This window comes from Apteryx rowi, unplaced genomic scaffold (assembly GCF_003343035.1).
Source record: "Apteryx rowi isolate R43461 unplaced genomic scaffold, aptRow1 scaffold_99, whole genome shotgun sequence".
Taxonomy (NCBI): domain Eukaryota; kingdom Metazoa; phylum Chordata; class Aves; order Apterygiformes; family Apterygidae; genus Apteryx; species Apteryx rowi.
This window is the reverse complement of record NW_020451304.1, coordinates 1398776-1418934: the sequence shown is the minus strand read 5'-3', so window position 1 is coordinate 1418934 and position 20159 is coordinate 1398776. Positions and strand designations below refer to the sequence as shown.

The 20159-nt window shown below is 48.2% G+C and overlaps 1 protein-coding gene across 1 annotated transcript in view; it reads left to right on the top strand.

Annotated features, from left to right (window-relative positions):
* Positions 1-20159, top strand: part of SUPT6H (SPT6 homolog, histone chaperone) — a 31886-nt gene that overhangs the window by 338 nt on the left and 11389 nt on the right. Inside the window, exons 2-24 of the mRNA XM_026055194.1 lie at positions 6358-6497; positions 6979-7137; positions 7305-7375; positions 8045-8240; positions 8917-9001; positions 9763-10036; positions 11321-11422; positions 11919-12035; positions 12651-12740; positions 13213-13355; positions 13621-13772; positions 14291-14389; positions 14551-14680; positions 14786-14936; positions 15358-15512; positions 16104-16299; positions 16662-16801; positions 16884-17001; positions 17569-17645; positions 17989-18124; positions 18638-18775; positions 19088-19255; positions 19800-19927. Of these exons, the coding sequence (XP_025910979.1) occupies positions 6389-6497; positions 6979-7137; positions 7305-7375; positions 8045-8240; positions 8917-9001; positions 9763-10036; positions 11321-11422; positions 11919-12035; positions 12651-12740; positions 13213-13355; positions 13621-13772; positions 14291-14389; positions 14551-14680; positions 14786-14936; positions 15358-15512; positions 16104-16299; positions 16662-16801; positions 16884-17001; positions 17569-17645; positions 17989-18124; positions 18638-18775; positions 19088-19255; positions 19800-19927 (3134 nt within the window). The 5' untranslated portion in view covers positions 6358-6388. The remainder of the gene's footprint in view (positions 1-6357; positions 6498-6978; positions 7138-7304; positions 7376-8044; positions 8241-8916; positions 9002-9762; positions 10037-11320; positions 11423-11918; positions 12036-12650; positions 12741-13212; positions 13356-13620; positions 13773-14290; positions 14390-14550; positions 14681-14785; positions 14937-15357; positions 15513-16103; positions 16300-16661; positions 16802-16883; positions 17002-17568; positions 17646-17988; positions 18125-18637; positions 18776-19087; positions 19256-19799; positions 19928-20159) is intronic.

Here is a 20159-nt window from a genome sequence, read left to right as displayed (position 1 = left end):
GGCGGGGACCCGGGCGGGGGCGGCCGGCGGCGGTGGGGGAGGCCTGGCCGGCCTGTGCCGTCCCCGCCGCTCCGGTACGGGCCGGTTGCCGGGGGACGGCGCGGCCCCGCCGGGGCCGCATCCAGCTCCGAGGCCTCCGCCGGCCGCTACGGGGGCGGGGGCGGCGGGGAGCTTCCTCGGTCCCCGGTTGCGGGGCGAAGACAGTAGGGATTCCCCGGTGCTTGGGCCCTGGGACCCCCCCCCCCTTCGTCCCTGCTTGTGGGGCGGGGAGGGGGCCTCCCCCCAGCCTGCTTGTGGGGTGAAGGCGGCGGGGACACCCCCTTCTAGTTGTGGGGTGGAAGCAGTGGATTTCCTCCGCCCCCCCCCCAAATCCCCATTTGAGGAGCGAAGGCAGCTGGAGCCTCCTTGGTTGTGGACGGGGGATGGTGAACCCCCACCCTTGTCCTCGTTTGTGGAGTCTCTCCCACCCACACGCTGCGGTTCCCACTCGGGGGGGGCGATGGTGGCTCCCCTGCCGGTGCCCAGCTGTGGGTGAAGGCGGCAGTGGCCTCTCCCCACTTCCCAGCTGTGGGGTCCCGGCTGCGGGACCCGGTGCCGGGCGGCCCTGTGGGCACCCCAACGCCACGCGCCGCGGTAGGCTGCACCCTGTGGGGCAGGGGCCCCGGCTTGAGGCTGTGCCGCAGCGGGGTGACCAAGCCTGGCGCGACCATCGGAGCAGACCCCGCAGCGGCACCCCGTGACTTGCGGGAGGGAGAAGGAGAGCTCGCCCCGTGCGAGCAGCAGGCGGATGTGGTGCGGGACACACTCCTTGGGGCTGCTCTCCTGGGACCTGGAATATGCCATGGTTCACCCGCCCCGCCGGAGCGACATGGCTGCCTCGTTGCAGGCTTTGGAGAGCTGCAAGGACCTGGGGACTACCATGGGGGAAAGTAGCTAAAATTGTAGTAAAAATAGATGGTGGATGCGTTGGTGTATCTGATATAATGGAAATGGAGAGCATTTATGTGCTTTTTAAGAGGGGGGAAAAAAATCTAATCTTTGTTTCCCGCATATGCTACAGTTCTTCATCACCCTTGTTCATAGGCGTAATTCCTGCAGAGTTAGCATTTCAATTTGTAAACTTTCGGCAAGGTAGCTCTCAAGGGCTGCACTCTGGGGAGGACCTCTTTGGAACTAATAACATATTAAAAATGACAAATAGAGTAGGAATAAATGGTTGGTGTTCACAGCGGGTATAGTGGAGTTTCACAGTGACTTCTGTGTTTGTTTTCTTTTCTGGGTATAATGATATGGAGAAAGAAAGGGAAGTAATGAATTTCGATACTAAATTATTTAGGATAGCCAAAACTAACTGTGAGAAGTTGCATAGAGACCAGGTGCTACTGAGTGACTAAGTGCTAATATGGTACGTGAGACACGATGGCTGTAGATGTAATGAAGGTAGCAGACCTTCCTGCATTTGACTCTATGTTAGCTTTTACTATTCAGGAAAGAGCTGTTGGTGTCTCAGTGATTGTTCCACTTAAAACAGGAGTTCAACACCCAGCTGTAGCCAAAAAAGGAAATTTTGGAATTACTTAAAAGGAGCAGAGAACAAAGCAGAAAACATAATTATACCAATGAGTAAGTTGTTGGCAGCTTGTGTCTTGGATATTGTTTGTACTTTTGGTTAGTCCCCCAAAAGGGGAACGCTGGAAAAGGTACTAGGAGGAGTGGCAAGGATGACCAGGTTTCTTGGCAGGTGAAGCCTATGTTTAGGGAACAGCTTACTGAAGGGAGGTATGACACAGGTGCGTGAAGTCAAGAACAGGTCAGAGAAAGTGAACAGGGAAGATCAGTTTTCTATTTTTGCAGGAAATTATCATGCAGCAGGTCTGAAATAAGCGGAAGTGTTTTTCTCACAGTGTGTAATTAAACTGTGGCACTCATTGCCCCAGGATGTTCTGCGCTCTGATAGTATTGGGGCAGGTGGGACCATCGGGGAGCATTAAAACTAACAAAGCAGGTATGTCCACCAGCTTTTGGACTTCCTACGCTGCAGCAGCTGTCTTTGCTGACCTCTCTCTATCACAGTGATGTTTGTCTCTAATTTTCAGTGGAACTGAACATCAGGGCATAATTCATTGTTTTGCTCATGTTCTTTGCATACTTTCATCAAGGAGTTTTTAGAGAAAAATGAAACTGATTTTGTTGCAAGAACTTCAGGTGGTGGAACAGCGGTGGAACCTTTGCAATTGGTATGGATTTTCCCAATAAGCTGTTTATTGTCACAAGTCTTTTACCGTTGTGAGTGTACTCAAGCTGTGATAAAATTCATTTCATGAGCATCTCATTGATAAAAATGAATAGAGTGGGCTTCTGTAGGCTCTACACTTTAGCTGAGTCAAGTCTTCCAGCCTTCTTATTCTCATTGTGCTTTCTGAACCCTCTGCAATTGGATTGTTTTCTCTTTGAAGTGTGGACCTGAGAACTGGACAAAACTGCCCAGTTAATGGGTTTGGTGATTTGTTTTTTTGGTAATGGGGATACTCGAATCCTTGGGCTGCTCGTAGGGAACAGGATCCCACTGGACTGATTGCTGAATAATAATCATGTCTCGCTGTAAGGATGCTTCTTGTTTATTCTGTGCCCCTGCGTGCACCACTGCCGTCCCACGCCTTAGCTGTCATCCCTGTGCCTGGAGAGCACAAGACGCTGCTGGTTTCCCTCATCCTGCATCCTTTCTCCATCCAGCCATGGGTGCTGCTGGGCCGTGACGCTTCTGTGGGGCACTGCTATTCCCAGGACTGGTCCTGCGCAGAGTCGTTTCCCTGCTTCGGCAGTGTGCCACCACAACCAGCACTATGCACGAGTTTTCCTGTAACAAATTGCGATATTTTGCAGGCGCTCATTGTATTTCATTTCCAAACCTAGCAAGTGAACTTCTGTTTGTGTATAATTTACAAAGCTGCATCTGCCTCCAGCACTGCAATGTTTTGTAGTACTGAGCAAGCAGCAGATACCTGGATGTGCAGCCAAGCCCTTACTGATATCTGAACATCTGGTTTCCAGCATATTCAGGTCCATCACAAAGAAGCACTTGTTCCAAAGGCATTTCCTCATTCCCTCACCTATGCAGGAGGTAGCCCGCAGTGCCTGCAGCCACCCAGCGCAATCAATGTCCAGCCCGGTCCTGCTGATCTGATCAGAGATCTGTGGTCTCTGTACTGGCAGTGAAGGCAGCTATCTGCTCTGTGTTGCCCTGTTCAACAGGAGCTTGTGGACTCTGGAAAATTGCCACTGTGCCCTTGAGCTGAGCAAAGTGCAGGCACTCCTGGTCTGAAGCAGAGCTGGTGGAATTGCTTAGCCCTGGGTTTCTCTGGCATCACTGCTGGATGGGAGAGGCAGTGCTGGAGGTGCCTGGCCCAGCGCGGAGGTACCCGCGTTTTCCTCACCTGCTGTCGCTGTGCCATCGCAGCGCTACTTGCTGTATTGCTGTTGTCTTTGGTCCATCTCGGTCAGTCTCTGGTGGCTGTGCACTGTCTTTGCTGTAGCGCTAATCACCCGTAGGAGCGGGCCTGCACACAGACAGATAAGCGTGCAGGGGTTGGCACTTCTTCCCTGCCTTTTTGTCGCTCTAGTGCTGAAGCATTTTAGTCCTTGCTCCCACGCTCCAGCAATCTTTGACCCTATCCTGGGAGTATGGTACAGCAGGGATGCTGATGCGCTATACTGAGAAAATGCCCATGGCGCGATACAGCTAGGCTGGCACAACACCCGAGGTTACCGTTAAACCCTCTCAAGAGCCAAACAAGCCGTACCCTTTGAGCAGGGTTTTCCCTGTGCAACAGCATAACGCTGGGGCTCCTGCCCGTGCAGCAGTGCTGATCTGAGGTTCACCTCCCCCCATGCTAGCAGAAGTCTCTGGCTGTCTTCCTTCCCTGTTTTATTTCAAATGAATGCCTATCTCAAGTGAAGGGTGGAAGAGGCGCTATTAGTACGTATTTGATTCAGCATCTCCATGGTAATAGCTACCGGTGGTTCTATTTGCCGTGTTAAGTGGCATCTCCGCTGTCCTTGGGTGGATTTCACTGGAGCTGAAAACACCCAGTATTGCTCTGTGGTTGGCTTGTCCGGAACCTGCTAGGCTGCATCATTAAATGAGATGGGTTTCCTAAACCATAGCTGTTTCTTGTGTCTAGACAAATTTGATTTGACATGAACTGAAATTGCCAGGAAATGGTAGAACAAGTGAGGAGGAAGAAAGTTTGAATTGCGAATGAAACGCTTTACTGGCAGAAAATAGTAAAATGCTAGTGTAGCGCTATGACGAGGGGTTCTCTTTCTTACTGGATGTTTTGTGTGTTGATCATGGACAGGAGAAGAAGTGACGTTATTAGGTTTAGAAATGGAAACGCTCTAGAAAAAAACCACTCTAGCGTGCAGTTACAAGTACGTTAGTAGGTCCTTATGGAGATGCGTATAGAAGAATTAGTGAGAAAGTGTTAAGCTGTCGTACTGTTTGTACAGAGACTGGTGAACTTGGCAATTCCCTGTTTCTCTACTGCATCTAGTTATACAATTCATCAGTGGCATTTGCTGCAAAATGCAGGAACGCATATTTAACTGTAGCATCTGTGCAGCCCTCGGAAGTGTTATTTCTGAGGGATGCTCCAGCAAATACACGCAACTTTTACAGTGCCCTTTTGAGGATGGGGATCACCCTGTACCCACAGCGAGCCAAGAACAGTGATGTCCTGGCTGGGTGCGGAGCAGTAGCCTTGATCTGCCTCTATTTGTCCCTGTCTAGAACATTGTAAATAGATGTTGGCCAGAGCCACGTAATCCTCAGCCAAGGAATACGAGCTACTATCTGCTCACGTCTGAAATCTTGCAGAGGTCTTTCCTTTCTCTTTGTTGTGGGTTTTCTCTAATGAGATATGCCCAACACTTTCCTTTGGAACTATTAATATTTTAAGGCTTAAAAGATTCTCCAAGATCAGCCTAGCTTTTTAGGTTTTTTTTTTTCTTTTTTAGAGGAAAAAGTCCCTGATTTTCTATAAGTAGTTGTGTTTGTGCACCAGATGGGGGGATCTCTGGGCTGAACAAGAAGCCAGCCTTTGTGTGGTGGCAAAGCCCCATGGAGCTCAGTCAGGTTGTCTTGTGTGTGGCTGATATCCTTCAGCTATTTGTTTGCAGTGGGAAGATGATTATGGGCACATTTTGAAGTGTGTGTGTGTAGGTATTGTTCCCTGTATTATGGAATTCTTTTCTCTCTCTCTCTTTTTTTTTTTAATGTGTGTCTTGCATCAGATGTTATTTAACATGCAGATTTTTTGCTTTAGATCTGACACCTCCTCTGAGCTGCTTTTCATACCTTCCCAGAGGCTGGTACTTCTTCCTGGGTTGACTTTTGCATCTTCACAGTCATTTGAGGAATTGATTTGTTTTGTCTCACATCTGACCTTTGAAATTTTCTGTTGTTCTGGTGTATTTAAAAACAAACAAACAAAGGAAAAAAAATTTTTTCCTTTGAAAACTACAGCAAATTTTATAACCACAGGAAGTCAAAGACAGAACTCGAGCAGCACCATTGCGAACATTGACTTTCCGGTGTGCCAGCCCTGAGTTACACCACTTCCAGAAACCCTTTTGGGGAAAAACATCAAACAAAAGGGTCTGGTCGTGGAAACGTCCCGTTTCTGCGGTGCCTTGTTACTTCATAACTGCTGCTCGGAGGCCCCAGGCCTGGAACATTCTGGCCCTGGCGACCCCGGCTGCAGGGCGCTGGAGCCGGGTACCCGCAGGCCCTGCCCTGTCTCCCGCAGCTCCCTCCACGCCTCTCCTGTTTGCTCTGCGAGACTCCCCGGATCTCCGGCGAGAGCTTGGAGAACAGGCTGCCAGCGTGACTCAGTCACGTCCTCTTTCAGAATCACCCTGACTTCATTAACTGAGTGAGGATTAATCGTATTAAGATCTTAACTGGTTGGACTTTGTGCCTAACGCAGTGCAGCATCGGTGACAGCATGGGGTTGCTTTCCCGGCTGAGTGTGAGGGTATGGACGGGGTGAAAGGCTTTGGCTGTGTGTGGTGGTTCAGCCGCGTCCGGGAGCTCGGCTGCGTGATGAGTGTTCTCGTGCCGTGTGCTGCTCTCCGAGATGCAGGTTGACAGGAGCTAGCAGCACTTGGCTACTGGCTCCACTTGCCTAATCTCTGGTGACAGGTATGTTCAGGCAAGGTGGACTATGGGTAATTCAGGGCCTTGAAGGTTATTTGAAACCCTTTTGCTTTAGCTGTCCTCTCTCCAAAACCCAGTAGGGGGAGATGCTTGTGTTTTACTCCCTCTGCTGATAGAATGGATGTGTCTTCTTCCACCAGTTTCTGTGAAGCAGTGTGAGACGCTGCAGCCATGTCTGACTTTGTAGAAAGTGAAGCTGAGGAGTCGGAGGAGGAGTACAACCAGGATGGGGAGGTTGTTCCCAGAGTAAACAAGAAATTTGTGGAGGAAGATGAGGATGGTGAGTGTGCTTTTCTGTTCTGAATTTGCTGAATTGTCTGTGTGCCTCACTGCTGTATTCTACATGCCATGTCTCTGCAGATGAAGAAATAACTGTGCAATAATAGCGTGACTGTCTGCAGTCAATGTTCTCAGCTGTTTAAGTGCTTCCTTTCCTTAAAGTACTTAGGTGATTTTTATATTTGGCAATAGAAGATACACTGCTTCACCCCAGTGGGAGTTGCAGTCATGTAATTTGATAGTAACCAGTAAAAGCAAAGGAATGCTCCCAGTGTGACCATTCCGCCTGTTCCCTGTGTAGAGAGAACATGAGATGACATGACAAGAATCGTTGGGGTTCTGACGTGAGCAGCTATCTGGGTTCTGTGTCAGTAAAAGCGTTCAGTTAAGACTCTCTGTGTGGATAGTGTGAAGGAAGATGCTGTTTGCACAGAGCCGAGAAGGAGTCTTGGCAGGTTAACACTCATTGCTCTTCATCCCAGATGAGGAAGAGGAGGAGGAGAATCTTGATGATCAAGATGAGCAGGGAAACCTGAAAGGATTCATTAATGATGATGACGATGAAGAAGAGGAAGAGGAGGAAGAAGCCAGTGACTCCGGAGACTCTGAGGACGATGTTGGCCACAAAAAGAGAAAGCGCAGTAAGTTTTGTGACTGCATAACACTTCCACACTGCCCTTCTGGAGAGCATAGCTCTCCCTCTGCCCTGCCTGTCTGCGTGGGCTAGGTAAGCTCTGCCCTTCTCAGTGATTTGTGCATTCCCAGAGTAGTAAAGGGAGAGTAACTCATCTCTGCTTTCTCCTGTCAGCTTTTGATGACCGCCTGGAGGATGATGATTTTGACCTCATTGAAGAGAACTTGGGTGTTAAAGTCAAAAGAGTGAGTTATGTTCCCGTGTAGTTATTAATGGTGTGGTGCCTCTTAGCACAGAGGAGAGAGTGGGCTCCTGCTTGAAGTGAATGAGTTGTGCCTCCAGTTTGCTCCTGCCCCCTTGTAAAAGGGTGGAGAGCTGAGTGCTTGGAGGAGGCAGGTCTCTCCCTGGCCAGACAGCTGGGCGCTGGCTCCTAGAGTTTGCAGGCTACTTCCTGCATGTCCCTAATGTCGGCTCTACTCCCCCCTTCCCATGTCTGCAGCGCAGGCACAGAGGAGTCCAGCTTCCAACAACTTCCTCCTGCATAGTACTAACCCCAAAGATGGTGCAGCATATTACAGTCTCTAAAGCTCCTTCCATGCAACCCCCGGAGATGTATTAAGCCAGGCTGACCCTTGTAGTGACAGCATACAAGTGACACAGGCCTGGACCCAGCATAGTCCTCAACAGGCGGTTGTGCTGTGTTTCATGCTGTGCCGTATAAGTGCTTGCAACTCACTCGGAGCCAGGGAATGGTTTTCTGCCCCTGTATGCCTGTGCTGAGCTGGGCTCCTGTTCTTGCTCCAGGTGGCACCTGGGGGGCAGAGGAAGTGCAGCACTGGCCTGGCAGAGACCGTACTTGAACTTGAGTGTCTGTGCCAGGGATTCTGTACACTAATAAGACTTCTTGCTTGCAGCAAAAATTCAGACGTGTGCGAAAAATGTCTGATGATGAGGATGACGAAGAAGAAGATTATGGGAAGGAAGAACATGAGAAGGAAGCCATTGCTGAAGAAATCTTTCAGGATGGTGAAGGCGAGGAGGGGGGTGAAGCTGTTGAAGCTCCTGTTGCTCCACCAGAAGAGGAAGAGGAGGAAGAGGAAGATGAATCTGGTAAGCATCCAAAGTTTGGCAGAGGAACCAAGTTAAAGCTTTCTTTGGGCTATAATTAACCAAAAATGCAGCCCTGTTCTGGGCAAGCTATTACTGGTCTGGTTAGTTCAGTCTTTAGAATTAAATGTTCCCGAGTAGCAGGTTTAATTTGCATCTAAACCTCTTTGTCCAGAAGCATGTTGCATACACTGAGGTTCTGAATTGTGTCCTATAAGCTGCCCCCAAAATGGAGATCTTTCAAAAGAAGGAAGTCAAGAAATTTTAGGCATTCTTTAGCACTTAGTAGCACAGCACATGTCTGCCCTAATTCTCCTCTTGGGCATCAACCGATCATCACTACTAGTACCATACTGAAAGAGTTGCAAGAGTTCTTTCTCTACTGTCCAAAGAAGCAAGGCTTTTTCTAACTATATTTTCTGTGCACTAAGCTGCAGATAGTTGCCAGATGTCTTTGCCTGTGTTTGGAAGTTAGTTCTAGCTTGTTATTGTGGTTCAGACTTCTGGAATTTCCGAGGTTGCTGTATGAGGTGCTGTGGGTAGCTGGGCAGACTGACAGCCAGCAACAGCCAAAGTCTGTAATGGAGACTCATAGTTTCACTGGCTGAGCTGAGCTTTGTCAGAGGTACCAGTTGAATACGTGAGTGTCCTGACCACTGAACTGCTTCTCTGTGTCCAGACATTGATGACTTCATTGTGGATGATGATGGACAACCTCTGAAGAAGCCAAAATGGCGGAAGAAGCTCCCTGGATACACAGATGCGTAAGTACCAATTGGAAATTGGCCTGCAGCCTCAAAAACATTGCTCAGGCTCCTTGACTGTTGCAGCTGTGGTGCGGTTCAGCTTGTGGTTGGATAACACTCATATCTTTTCTCAAAGAAACCCTGGTAAATTTAAACCTGGGGCTTTAGTTTGTGATTTCTTGAACATCTGACTCCCTCCCTTTCTCCCCTAGATTTTTTTGGAGGGACACCAAAACCAGTCCCTTAAGAGAAATATTTGCATCTTTTCTTGAATTTGGCTTCTGTGTGAGCATGTAACTAAGGTTTGGGACCTGACTGCTAATGTTACACCAACAGTGTTGCTGAACTGCTGATCTTTTAGCTAATCTAGAGTAAATATTAGCCAGGTGCACATAGCTACCTCTGTAGTATAAATAAGTTCCAGTTCTGCTCACTGTACCTTCTCTGTTTACGGGACAAATACAGGCAAGGAACTTTGCAGGTAAACAGATTTCTGCAATGGGATGTTAAGCGCTATGGACCTGCAGAATCCTTGCTCTAACAATAGCAACTACTTCTGCTTATCTGGAGGTCAAATTAACTGAAAAGAGACAAAGTACTTTTTCCTTCTGGACAAAGCAGCCCGTGTCATGGAAAGCTCAGCGAGTTGTGTACCTATCCACCAGTTTCTAGCCAAGGTGCAAGACTAAAGCTTAGACTTGGATGCTGTGAAACCTGTATGTGTCCAGGATGTTCTGTGAACTGCACTGGGGGGCTGAATGACTGTTTTTCTCTTCCAGTGCTTTGCAAGAAGCCCAGGAAATCTTTGGTGTGGACTTTGACTATGATGAGTTTGAGAAGTACAATGAGTATGATGAGGAGCTGGAGGAAGAATATGAGTATGAGGATGAAGAAGCTGAAGGGGAGACCCGTGTCCGACCCAAAAAGACCACCAAGAAGCGTGTCAGTCGGCGTAGCATCTTTGAGATGTATGAGCCCAGCGAGCTGGAAAGCAGTCACCTAACAGACCAGGACAACGAGATCCGCGTGACGGACATGCCTGAGAGGTTCCAGGTGAGGGAAGAGAGTGCCAGTGTGCAGGCAGAGGGCATTTTAGTTCCCACCAAGAGCAGCAGGCTTGAGACCTGTAGGCTAACTTTCTTGCCTAGCTGCTGGCTGGATTTGGGCATCTCTTTTGCCTCTTTGCAGACCCCACCTCTCAAGTGTATAAGCTGAAACTCAGCTTTCAAACACAACTGTAAAACTGTGAACTGTTCTAGCTGCATAACCCAGAGGTTTTAGAGTGCTCGTGGTAACTTTCTCTTTGGCCACTGGATGCCAGTGTTGCGTTTGTGGGAGTGGTGCAGGGCTTGTGTTCTGCTGAGCTGTCCTTCATGATTGATGCTATTAGTAATACTATGAGTTGTACTTCTGTATAGCAAGAGAGAAGCTTGCAGTGCGAGAGAATGCTTGCAAGGGTTTTCCAGCCTAGTCCTACACCAGCCAACATGTAACTGTTCTGTGCAAGGTGTTTCTCTAACCCACTTGTAACTAACCCAAGCAATTGGGACTTATGGCTCTCAGCATGGAGTCTCTTTTGTGCTACTGGGAATCATTCTGATATCCCATATTTTCCTCTTAATTTCACCCTGTATTCAGGTTTTCCCTGAGCAGTTCACATTCTTCATTCTCCCTCTGGCCTATGTAAATGTAATTCTGTGCAGAGGCTTGTACTCACCTTTGTGAAATGGGATGTCTGAAGCTGCCAGCTTTTCAAAATGACCTTTCTTCCATGCCAGTGTGTGCAGCACGGGGGAATGCTGTGTCTCCTGGCCTGTTCAGACATTTTGTCTTCTGCACAGATGTCAGTGATGAGTCAAGCAGGCCCACAAAAGAGAAGTGGGCAGGATTAAACACGCGGGGAAGGTTTAGAGTTGTTTTATGTTCTGTTATTTTATGACTGCAGCAAGAAAGTGATGACAAGGCATGGGTAGATCAGAATAGAGTAAGAGGATGTAACTGCGAAGGGAAAGCATGGGTTTGGGAGCCCTGTAGGAAGCAGGGAGACCCTGACTTGATCGTCATGGAAGTTTATACATCATTGCAGGCCTTCCCACAAGCCTTCAAAAGATTTGTTAGCTGCTGTTACCTAGTGTAGAACTGATGCAGGTTTCCTGTGTGCTCAGAAGATGTATACATTGAAGTGCTATCCTCAGCAGAGCCCTTTGGGTGTAGGAGGCACCAAGACCCCGTATGCACCCTGCAGCTCAGAACAAACAATTCTAGGCTTCTTGAAAACAAGGTAGCTCAAGCACCAGTGCTGCAAATGACTCTGTTCATCCTGTCATCTTCTCACAGTTGCGCTCCATCCCAGTGAAGAGTGCTGAAGATGATGAGCTGGAAGAAGAAGCCGACTGGATTTACAGGAACGCATTTGCAACACCCACCATCTCCCTGCAGGTAACAGCTGCGACTGAGACTTCTGTCCTGAGGGGGCTGGTAACTTGAATGTGCTGCAGATTTCCAGCCTGGAGATCCAGGATCCTCTTCAGAGGAATGTGGTGACAAATATATTGATGTCTTTCTGGTTTCGAGCAGCTTGTTTAACATGCACCTGTCTTCATTTTCCCATGTATAAAAGAGCAGAATGCAGCATAGAGAGATTGCAAGGATAATTACTTTGAAAGATCTCAGAGTTGCTGTGCACTTAAGGGTGGACTAATATTAGCTGTGATCTTCTCTTAACCATGAATTACCTTGGACAGATGCTGCTTCTCAGTTTTTCTTTAAGCCAGTCAGGACTAGGATGCTTTTCTATGGTCTAAAAGCAGAGCATGTAGCCAAGCCTGCATTTCCAGTTAACAGAAGGATCATCATTTTCTGGTTTTAGCCTGGGCTGGTCATCTAGGGAAGATAGCTCAGGGACATGATCACCACAATGTGTTTCTCCTTATAGGAAAGTTCTGACTATCTTGACCGTGGGCAAGCCAGCAGCAGCTTCAGCCGTAAGGGACCTAGCACCATCCAGAAGATTAAAGAAGCTCTGAATTTCATGAGAAATCAACATTTTGAGGTACCTGACAATTTAACTTCATGGCCAAGATGATTAGGTCAGAGTTGCTTCCTCCTTATCCTGGGAGGAGTAGCAGAGGTACTGGGAGTAGCAAACCAGGAGGGACAGAGATACCATGGGGTTCCTGCTTCCCTCTCCTGTGCCTCACTGGAATGCACAGCTCATCTTGCAGCAGCTGGGACAGCACGGGTTTTAATGACTGTTTGATGGTGCTGCTATTGCCATATTTCCCTGTTTCTGGACAAATTGATGCTAAATAAGGTAGAAGAATACCTGAGTTTCTTGAACCTTAATTGGTCCATTCAACTTATCAGGCAACACCTCAGAGGATGTCGCAGAAGCCCTTTTGTATATGTTTAGGTGAACAGGTTGGGAGGAGGCATCCGTGCTGCCAGACTCCTGGGGTCCCAGAGCCCTGTGTGCAGCAGGGAGGGCTAGGGGAATTGTTTCTGTGGAACGTTTCTAAGAGCCAAGGCACAGCTCGGTGCATCTCCCCACTGCTGCCTCATCAGCTTGTTCTCTCACATGGGACAAGAGCATTCTCTGAACTCTTGGCTGCTGGGAGCAGCCCAGTCTCCTTTTGCATGGTGATGATGAGTCTTGTTTCTGACCCAGGTCCCATTCATCGCCTTCTACAGAAAGGAATATGTAGAGCCAGAGCTGCACATCAACGACCTGTGGAGGGTCTGGCAGTGGGATGAGAAGGTGAGAAGTATTTTCATTGCTTGTTATCCTATCAACATTTACCATGTCTTTCCACCTGGCTTGATACTTTACAAAAGATTTTTTTTTTTTGGCACTGCAGACCTTTTGTGCTTTTTTACTCATTTTACATCTCTGCCATCATGTGATTGTAAAGGGTTATCTCACAAAAGAGGATACAAGACAGTCCTTTCTCTTCACCAAGTTCCTTTTGTGTAGTGATATTTCCTGCAAAGGCACAAGTTCCTTTCACATTGTCAGGTAGACCTAAACCTTGATTATTATTTTTTCTGTTAATCTGATCACTCTCCGAGATGGGACTTGGCTTGGTTATGGATGAAGATGAATATTTTTATATGACAAATATCCTAAGAGCCTGGGAGCTCTCTGTAGGAGCCCCTCTTTGGGAAGGGAGGAGACAGATATGATGCACAGCTACAGTGCGTTTCACTGGAAATCTCTGTTTTTGTGTTAGTGGACCCAGCTGAAGATCCGCAAGCAGAACCTGACACGTCTTTTTGAGAAGATGCAGGCCTATCAGTATGAGCAAATCTCTGCTGACCCAGACAAACCTTTGGCTGATGGAATAAGGGCCCTTGATACCACTGACATGGAGAGGTATGGTACCATGACTTTCTTGTGTTCATTCCACAGTGACTTAAAATGTACGTTAACCTGCCCACGTAGCACAGGCGCTCTGGCCACTGCAGTATCTTGACTTTAGTCTCCCCACAAAGCCAGTGATGAGAAGTGTTTAAAACTCTCTTGGAAGATGAGCCTGAGCACTCCCTGTGCCTGACCCATAGCAGAGCAGGCTCCTTGAGTGCTCTGATCCCAGCTCAGCTCTGGGTGGGAATTAACATGTTGGCTTTACATGTTCTAGGCTGAAGGATGTGCAGTCCATGGATGAGCTGAAAGACGTGTATAATCACTTCCTGCTGTACTATGGGCGAGACATCCCCAAGATGCAGAATGCTGCCAAGGCTGCTCGAAAGAAGCAAAAGCGTATCCGAGAGGATGGTGAAGAGGAGGAAGGTTTGTCCCTGAACTTGATAAGTCTTCTAATCCTAGGCTGGTTGGAACTCCTGGTTCCAAAGAGTTGTAAGAAAGTTCCTTGAAAAGTATGTGTGTGCACAGACCCTCTCTGCTGCTTCTTTCCATTTGAAGCTAATCCCAGGTCTTCCAGACATCTCTAAAAATGCTTAAAGTTTTTCCACACAGGAGGTTACTTTTCAAGGGACTAAATACCACCCCTCATCGCAGGGACCAAAGCAAGTATCAGCTCCCGTGATCTGTATTTGAATGTACATCACAGAGATACTGCTATTAAAATTGTGAAAGAGTGAAACTGAAGAAAAGATAGGGTTTTCAGGGAATTTTTCTAACCCTGAATAATTTTAAGGCTACTGTGATCTTTCAGATGTGTTTGTGGAATCCAAGGACTCTGTTCTATAGTGTAGATTGTGTTTGTCCCCTTCACTGTGCCACTGACATTCTGCAGCTGTCTGGATGCCTCTGTAAATATGCCCTATTAAACATATTCTTCCCATTAGGTGAAGGGGAGGATGCAGAAGATGATGAGCAGAAAGGGCCTGAGCTGAAGCAGGCATCCCGTCGGGATATGTACACTATCTGTCAAACTGCTGGGCTGGGTAAGGGCTGTGCTCTGTCATGCTGAACTTGCAGCGTGTTGTGGCCTAGCCTGCAAGCTCCTCTGGGCTGTGTGGCTTGCCTGTGGAAAGAGGACTGGTGGTTTTGCTCAGTGTAAGCTACAATGCCCCTCTCCTCCTCATTTTTGTATTCATTTTCCCAGATGGCCTGGCTAAGAAGTTTGGTCTGACACCTGAGCAGTTTGGAGAGAATCTCCGGGACAGTTACCAGCGTCACGAGACAGAGCAGTTCCCTGCAGAGCCCCTGGAGCTGGCCAAGGACTATGTGTGTAGGTTAGTGTGTTGGGGATCTTTGTGGAGATCCTGTGACTGTGGCAGGACAGGGGATCTGGGGGCTTTCTCAAGTTCTAAGTTTTCATGTTGCTTTTCTGCTTTTAGTCAATTCCCAAGCCCGGAAGCTGTGCTGGAAGGAGCCCGGTACATGGTGGCTTTGCAAATAGCCAGAGAACCATTGGTCAGGCAGGTCCTGAGACAGACCTTCCAAGAAAGAGCTAAGATCAACATTTCACCAACCAAAAAGGGCAAGAAGGTGAGGAAGGGAGCTCTGACTGTGTTGGTCAATGCAGGGAAGGATCTAAATAACACACAAATGTTCATTTTGCATCTGAAGACATCTCCCATATCAGTGAGAATTCTGAATAAATCTTTTAGCAGTACATAAGTTGGGCTGCTGAAGAGGCCAGCACAGCAACATGCTGCATTTTTAGTCTCAGCATTTCATCAGAACTGATTCTTGCTGTTGAGATGTTGCCTTCGCTTACTGGAATGCTTTCCCTTTCTATGGGTTTGGGAATTAATTGTTCTGTGCCCTGCTAGGGAAGGAAATGCAGACTGGGAGGCATACGGGTGAGGGGGCTATTGAATAAAACACATTGTCTCTTACAATATTCAGAAGGGTCTTGCTTCATGAACACCCTGGATGCATGCTGACTGTGTCTTCTCTCTCACAGGATATCGATGAAGCCCATTATGCCTATTCCTTTAAATACTTGAAGAACAAGCCTGTGAAGGAGCTGCGAGATGACCAGTTCCTGAAAATGAGCCTAGCGGAGGACGAGGCACTGCTGACCATAGACATCAGTATTGACATGAAAGGAGTGGAGGGGTGAGTCCTCACTGTCCATGACGAGCCTTGGCAGAGCTCTTTCATCCAGTGCTGCCATGCTGTTAGAGCTCTTTCATAACCCAGACTGCTCCTGGAGGCCTTGGTCTGGCAGTCACCTGCACCTTAAAGCCAAGGAGCCTCTCAGGGCCTTGCTTTTCTCTTCATCATAGTGAGAACTTTGGAAAACATCTGGTTTATTCATTTGAAGGCAAATTCTGAACCCTTAAGAGTTTCTGTGAAAGAAAATGCTTGTTGCCCAGCCACCCTCACTGTGTGGCTCCTTGGTTCCTTCCCTGCACGTCTGAGTAGCCACACTGTGCAATATGGGTGTGCTGAAGCAGCTCTGGGCTGCCCCGTGTTGCACTGATCGGGGCTTTCCATGCTGCCAGCACAGCAATCAGCTATGTCTAGCAGCCTAGCTGTTGCAGCTAACGGGGTGTTTGATGTGAGAACTGCCTCTTCTCTGAATTTTCCAGGCCTCTCCCCAAATCTGAGGAGCTGCTATCACATTCCTGTGCAGGAATCTACCAGTGGTGGTATCAGTGCAGGAGTTTGGAGCCCTTCTGTATCTCCCTCTCTCATTTCTTTTAGTTATGGTAGTGACCAGACGTACTTTGAGGAAATCAAGCAGTTCTATTATCGGGACGAGTTCAGCCACCAGGTGCAGGAGTGGAACCGGCAGCGTACAATGGCCATCGAGCGGTCCCTCAACCAGTTCCTCTATGTGCAGATGGCTAAAGAGTTAAAAAACAAGCTGTTGGTGGAGGCCAAGGATTATGTCCTCAAGGTGAGATGGGGGACAGGTGGATCTGGGTCAGAGCTGGGGTTACAAATGCCAGCAGTCCCACAGTGTGTTGGAGAGAGCTGCTGACAGGCTGGTACACAAGCACTTAGGAAGGATGAGGGGATTGACAGGAGTCCGAGTCAGGTTCTTTTCCAAGGAGGGAGAGGAAAGAGGATACTTCAGTGGGAGGGAAGATGGACTCCTTGGTTCTGGAGAACTGATCCCAATTCTAGCAAAATTGTACTGTGTTGCTGCCTTGAGCAGTTGAGGCAGAATCATGTGTATCCTCCCCCCAGAGAAGAGCTATACCAAAGGGCCTGCAGTGAATTTTCTCATTCCGCTGTCTTTCTTCTCTATTCTGTCAGGCTTGCAGCCGGAAGCTGTACAACTGGCTAAAAGTAGCTTCGTATCGTCCTGATCAGCAAGTGGAGGAAGACGATGATTTCATGGATGAAAACCAAGGGAAGGGGATTCGGGTGCTAGGCATTGCATTTTCCTCAGCTAGGTAGGAGGAGAGAAATCGGCCCTGGGTCCATGTTCAACATTAGTGTTCCTCCATGCTCAAGTGATATCCATTTGTTTTGCAGGGACCATCCCGTGTTTTGTGCCCTTGTTAATGGGGAGGGCGAGGTTACAGACTTCCTCCGATTGCCACACTTCACAAAGAGAAGGAATGCCTGGCGTGAGGAAGAGAGGGAAAAGAAGGTGGGCTGTGACAGAGCTACTGTGGTTGCCCATTTTTCCACCCTCTAATTATTCTGAGAGAAAAGCTGCTTCCAGTTAGATTCTGATTCATCTTTCCTCCTCTTAGAGGATGGCAGAGCCTTAGCATTCCTAAATACTGTTTGTTGGAGTTTTGTAAGCTGCTATGGCCACAGTTACAGCAATTTTCTCCCCCTTCCCTGATTGCACCATAGTAGCAAGAGGCTGTGTGACCTAGCAGCACTTGGGACAGACTTTAGACTTCCATTGCCTGATTTCCTGTAGCACAGGAGCAAGGTGCTGTCAGTCTTCTCTCTACACAGCCTTCCTCTTAGTCTGTCAAACAGGAAGTTGACACTGCCTGTCAGTGGTCAGGAGTTGAGGCCTATGGTGAAGGCATTTAGCCAGCTCTAGGTGGCATGGTGGCAGAGCAGGGTGGCAGTGCCGCACAAGCAGTGGGCAGAGGATTTCCCCTCTGAAATAGGAACCGAAGACCCATAGTTAGCTCAGTACAGAAGCCCTTTAGCTATTTTACTGTGCCCTGTCTCATTTCCTTTGCTTTTTTCCCAGGCCCAGGATATTGAAACCTTGAAAAAATTCCTCCTGAACAAGAAGCCCCACGTGGTGACAATTGCAGGCGAGAACAGGTCAGAGCAAGTCTTTGTGCTCCTTCCACTTGCAGGCCTATTTGCTGTCCTTCTCTCATGCCCCTCGATATTTCACTGCTGGTGGGGTCACTGGGAGGAGGGAAGGGCTAATGGTTCCTCCAAACTGATCTTTAACGTGCTGCGAGAGCTGCTCTCTGCTGTTCCGTTTCTAGCTGACCTCTGATTTTTGTACTTTTGCTTAAGGAAGCCTCTTTCTGTCACTGATCTGAGTTAACCTGTTGGGGTAGCTGACTTACATTGGTGAATGCCTGTTATCTCCCTAAGTGATCTGAGGACCCAGCTTCGCACTCTCCCCTCAGTCTTCTTGTTTGTCTCTCCCTAGGGATGCTCAGATGTTGATGGAAGATGTAAAGAGAATTGTTCACGAGCTGGATCAGGGGCAGCAGCTGTCGTCTATTGGAGTGGAGCTGGTAGACAACGAACTGGCCATCCTCTACATGAACAGCAAAAAGTCTGAGGTAAACCTACTATACCAGCCATCCCTTAGTCTGTGGCTAGTTCAGACTACCTCAGCCTCGCTATTTGTTGTGCTGGCCCTGCCTTGCGTTATCTGCTGCCTCATGTGATCCATTTTGACAGTGACATGCTGATCTTTGTGTTATGGCAAAACATCTTGTTCAGGCTTCCCTGAAGAAATCTGTGTCAGCAGATGTACAAAGATATTGATGCAGTCTGGAATGAGTCTTGCTCAGCTGAGTGGATTGAAGTTGTGTTGCTGCACCTTTCCCTATACAGAAGAAGAATGGGGCAGTCAGGGAACTAACAACAGTCCTTCTCTTCTCTGTCCTGGAGTTTTTTGTTCCCAATCACAGCAGAGTTCCTGGCAGGCTTTGATCTCGATTCTCTTTGCCCTAAGCACCAAACACTTTCCTTGTTCCAGTATGTTCCATGTTCTGGTGTCTCTTTGCTAGTAGTGCTACAGAGTGTGAAAACACTGTCAAGATTTTCCCTGATTCTCTGGCCTCTTGTAGAATGAGTTCCGGGATTACCCACCTTTGCTGCGTCAAGCCGTCTCCCTTGCTCGCCGCATTCAAGATCCTCTTATAGAGTTTGCCCAGGTCTGCAGCTCTGATGATGATATCCTCTGTTTGAAACTCCACCCTCTGCAGGTAACTTTTCATTCTGGGATCCTCATGGGGGGTGAGAAACTTATGCAAGAAAGAATGACCTGGGACTGTTCACTGTCAAGGAAGAGTATTCCAAGTTGAACTGCGAGTTCTTCTTGTTCTGTGACATATTCAGGCCACCCTTTTTCTGCCTTCTTTAGCTCATCTGCTTTCTTCCTTTAGACTGTTCTCAGGTGCTGTAGTGCACCTCAGGGTTACCCTTGAGAATAAAGTCTGCCATGTCTGGCTCAGCTTGCCGTGGCGGAGTGTCGCACACGTCTCCTTTGTGAGACTAACACTTCTCCCTTCTGTCAGGAACACGTGGTGAAGGAGGAACTGCTGAATGCCCTCTACTGCGAATTCATAAACCGCGTGAATGAGGTGGGTGTGGATGTCAATCGGGCGATTGCTCACCCACACAGCCAGGCTTTGCTGCAGTACGTGTGTGGCCTGGGACCACGCAAAGGCACTCATCTCCTAAAGGTAAGGAAGCTTCTGTTTCTGTCACTGTCACTGCCTACAAAAACAGTGCATCACCAACAGCGTGCAAGTTGGCCTGATGGCAGTCCTGTCAAGAGCTGAGTCAGGGCCCTGTGTGTCAGATGCAGCTGACAGCTCTGTCACCATGTGCTTCAGTATGCGTTATCTCTGCATATAACCCCAAAGCTGTGCGTGGACTAATGTCCTTGTTAGACCCAAGCTACTCAGCAGATCTGTCAATCGTAGCTAGTTTCTGGACTCACAGGAATGGATTCACTGTTACAGTATCAGGACGCCTCCATACTGTAGAAAACACAAGGCAAAAAGCCAACACTTCCTTCTTGGAGAGCTGGAGCTGTTCCATGCAGAGTCATCTTTTTTCATACAGTGTTGAGACACGAGACAGTGAGAAATGATTAACTAGTTGTGATGGGTTTGGTTATGTCAGATGCTTTGAACACTGCAGTGTCCAATGTGAGTTCTCTGCTTTTCCTGGGGAACCCTTGTGTTTGAGCAGCAAGGATTATGCTGTAACCTCTTTCTCCAGATCTTAAAACAAAACAACACACGTCTGGAGAATCGGACCCAGCTGGTTACGATGTGTCACATGGGACCCAAGGTGTTCATCAACTGTGCTGGCTTCATCAAAATTGACACAGCGTCGCTGGGCGATAGGTTGGTATTGGGTTGTGTTAAATGCCATGCAGGGTGTGGAGTTAGAATGAGTGACTAAAGCAATCTTGTTCTGTGGAGTCCATCTTCCCAGGAATTTCTGTGCAGCCCCTCTGATCTCTGGCCAAGTTCAGGTGTTGCTGGTTATTAATCTGATTCTTAAGGGCAGCTGAACTTTCACAGCAGTGTGAGCTGCAGAACATTAATTATATAGCACTCAATGGTTTGAAAGACC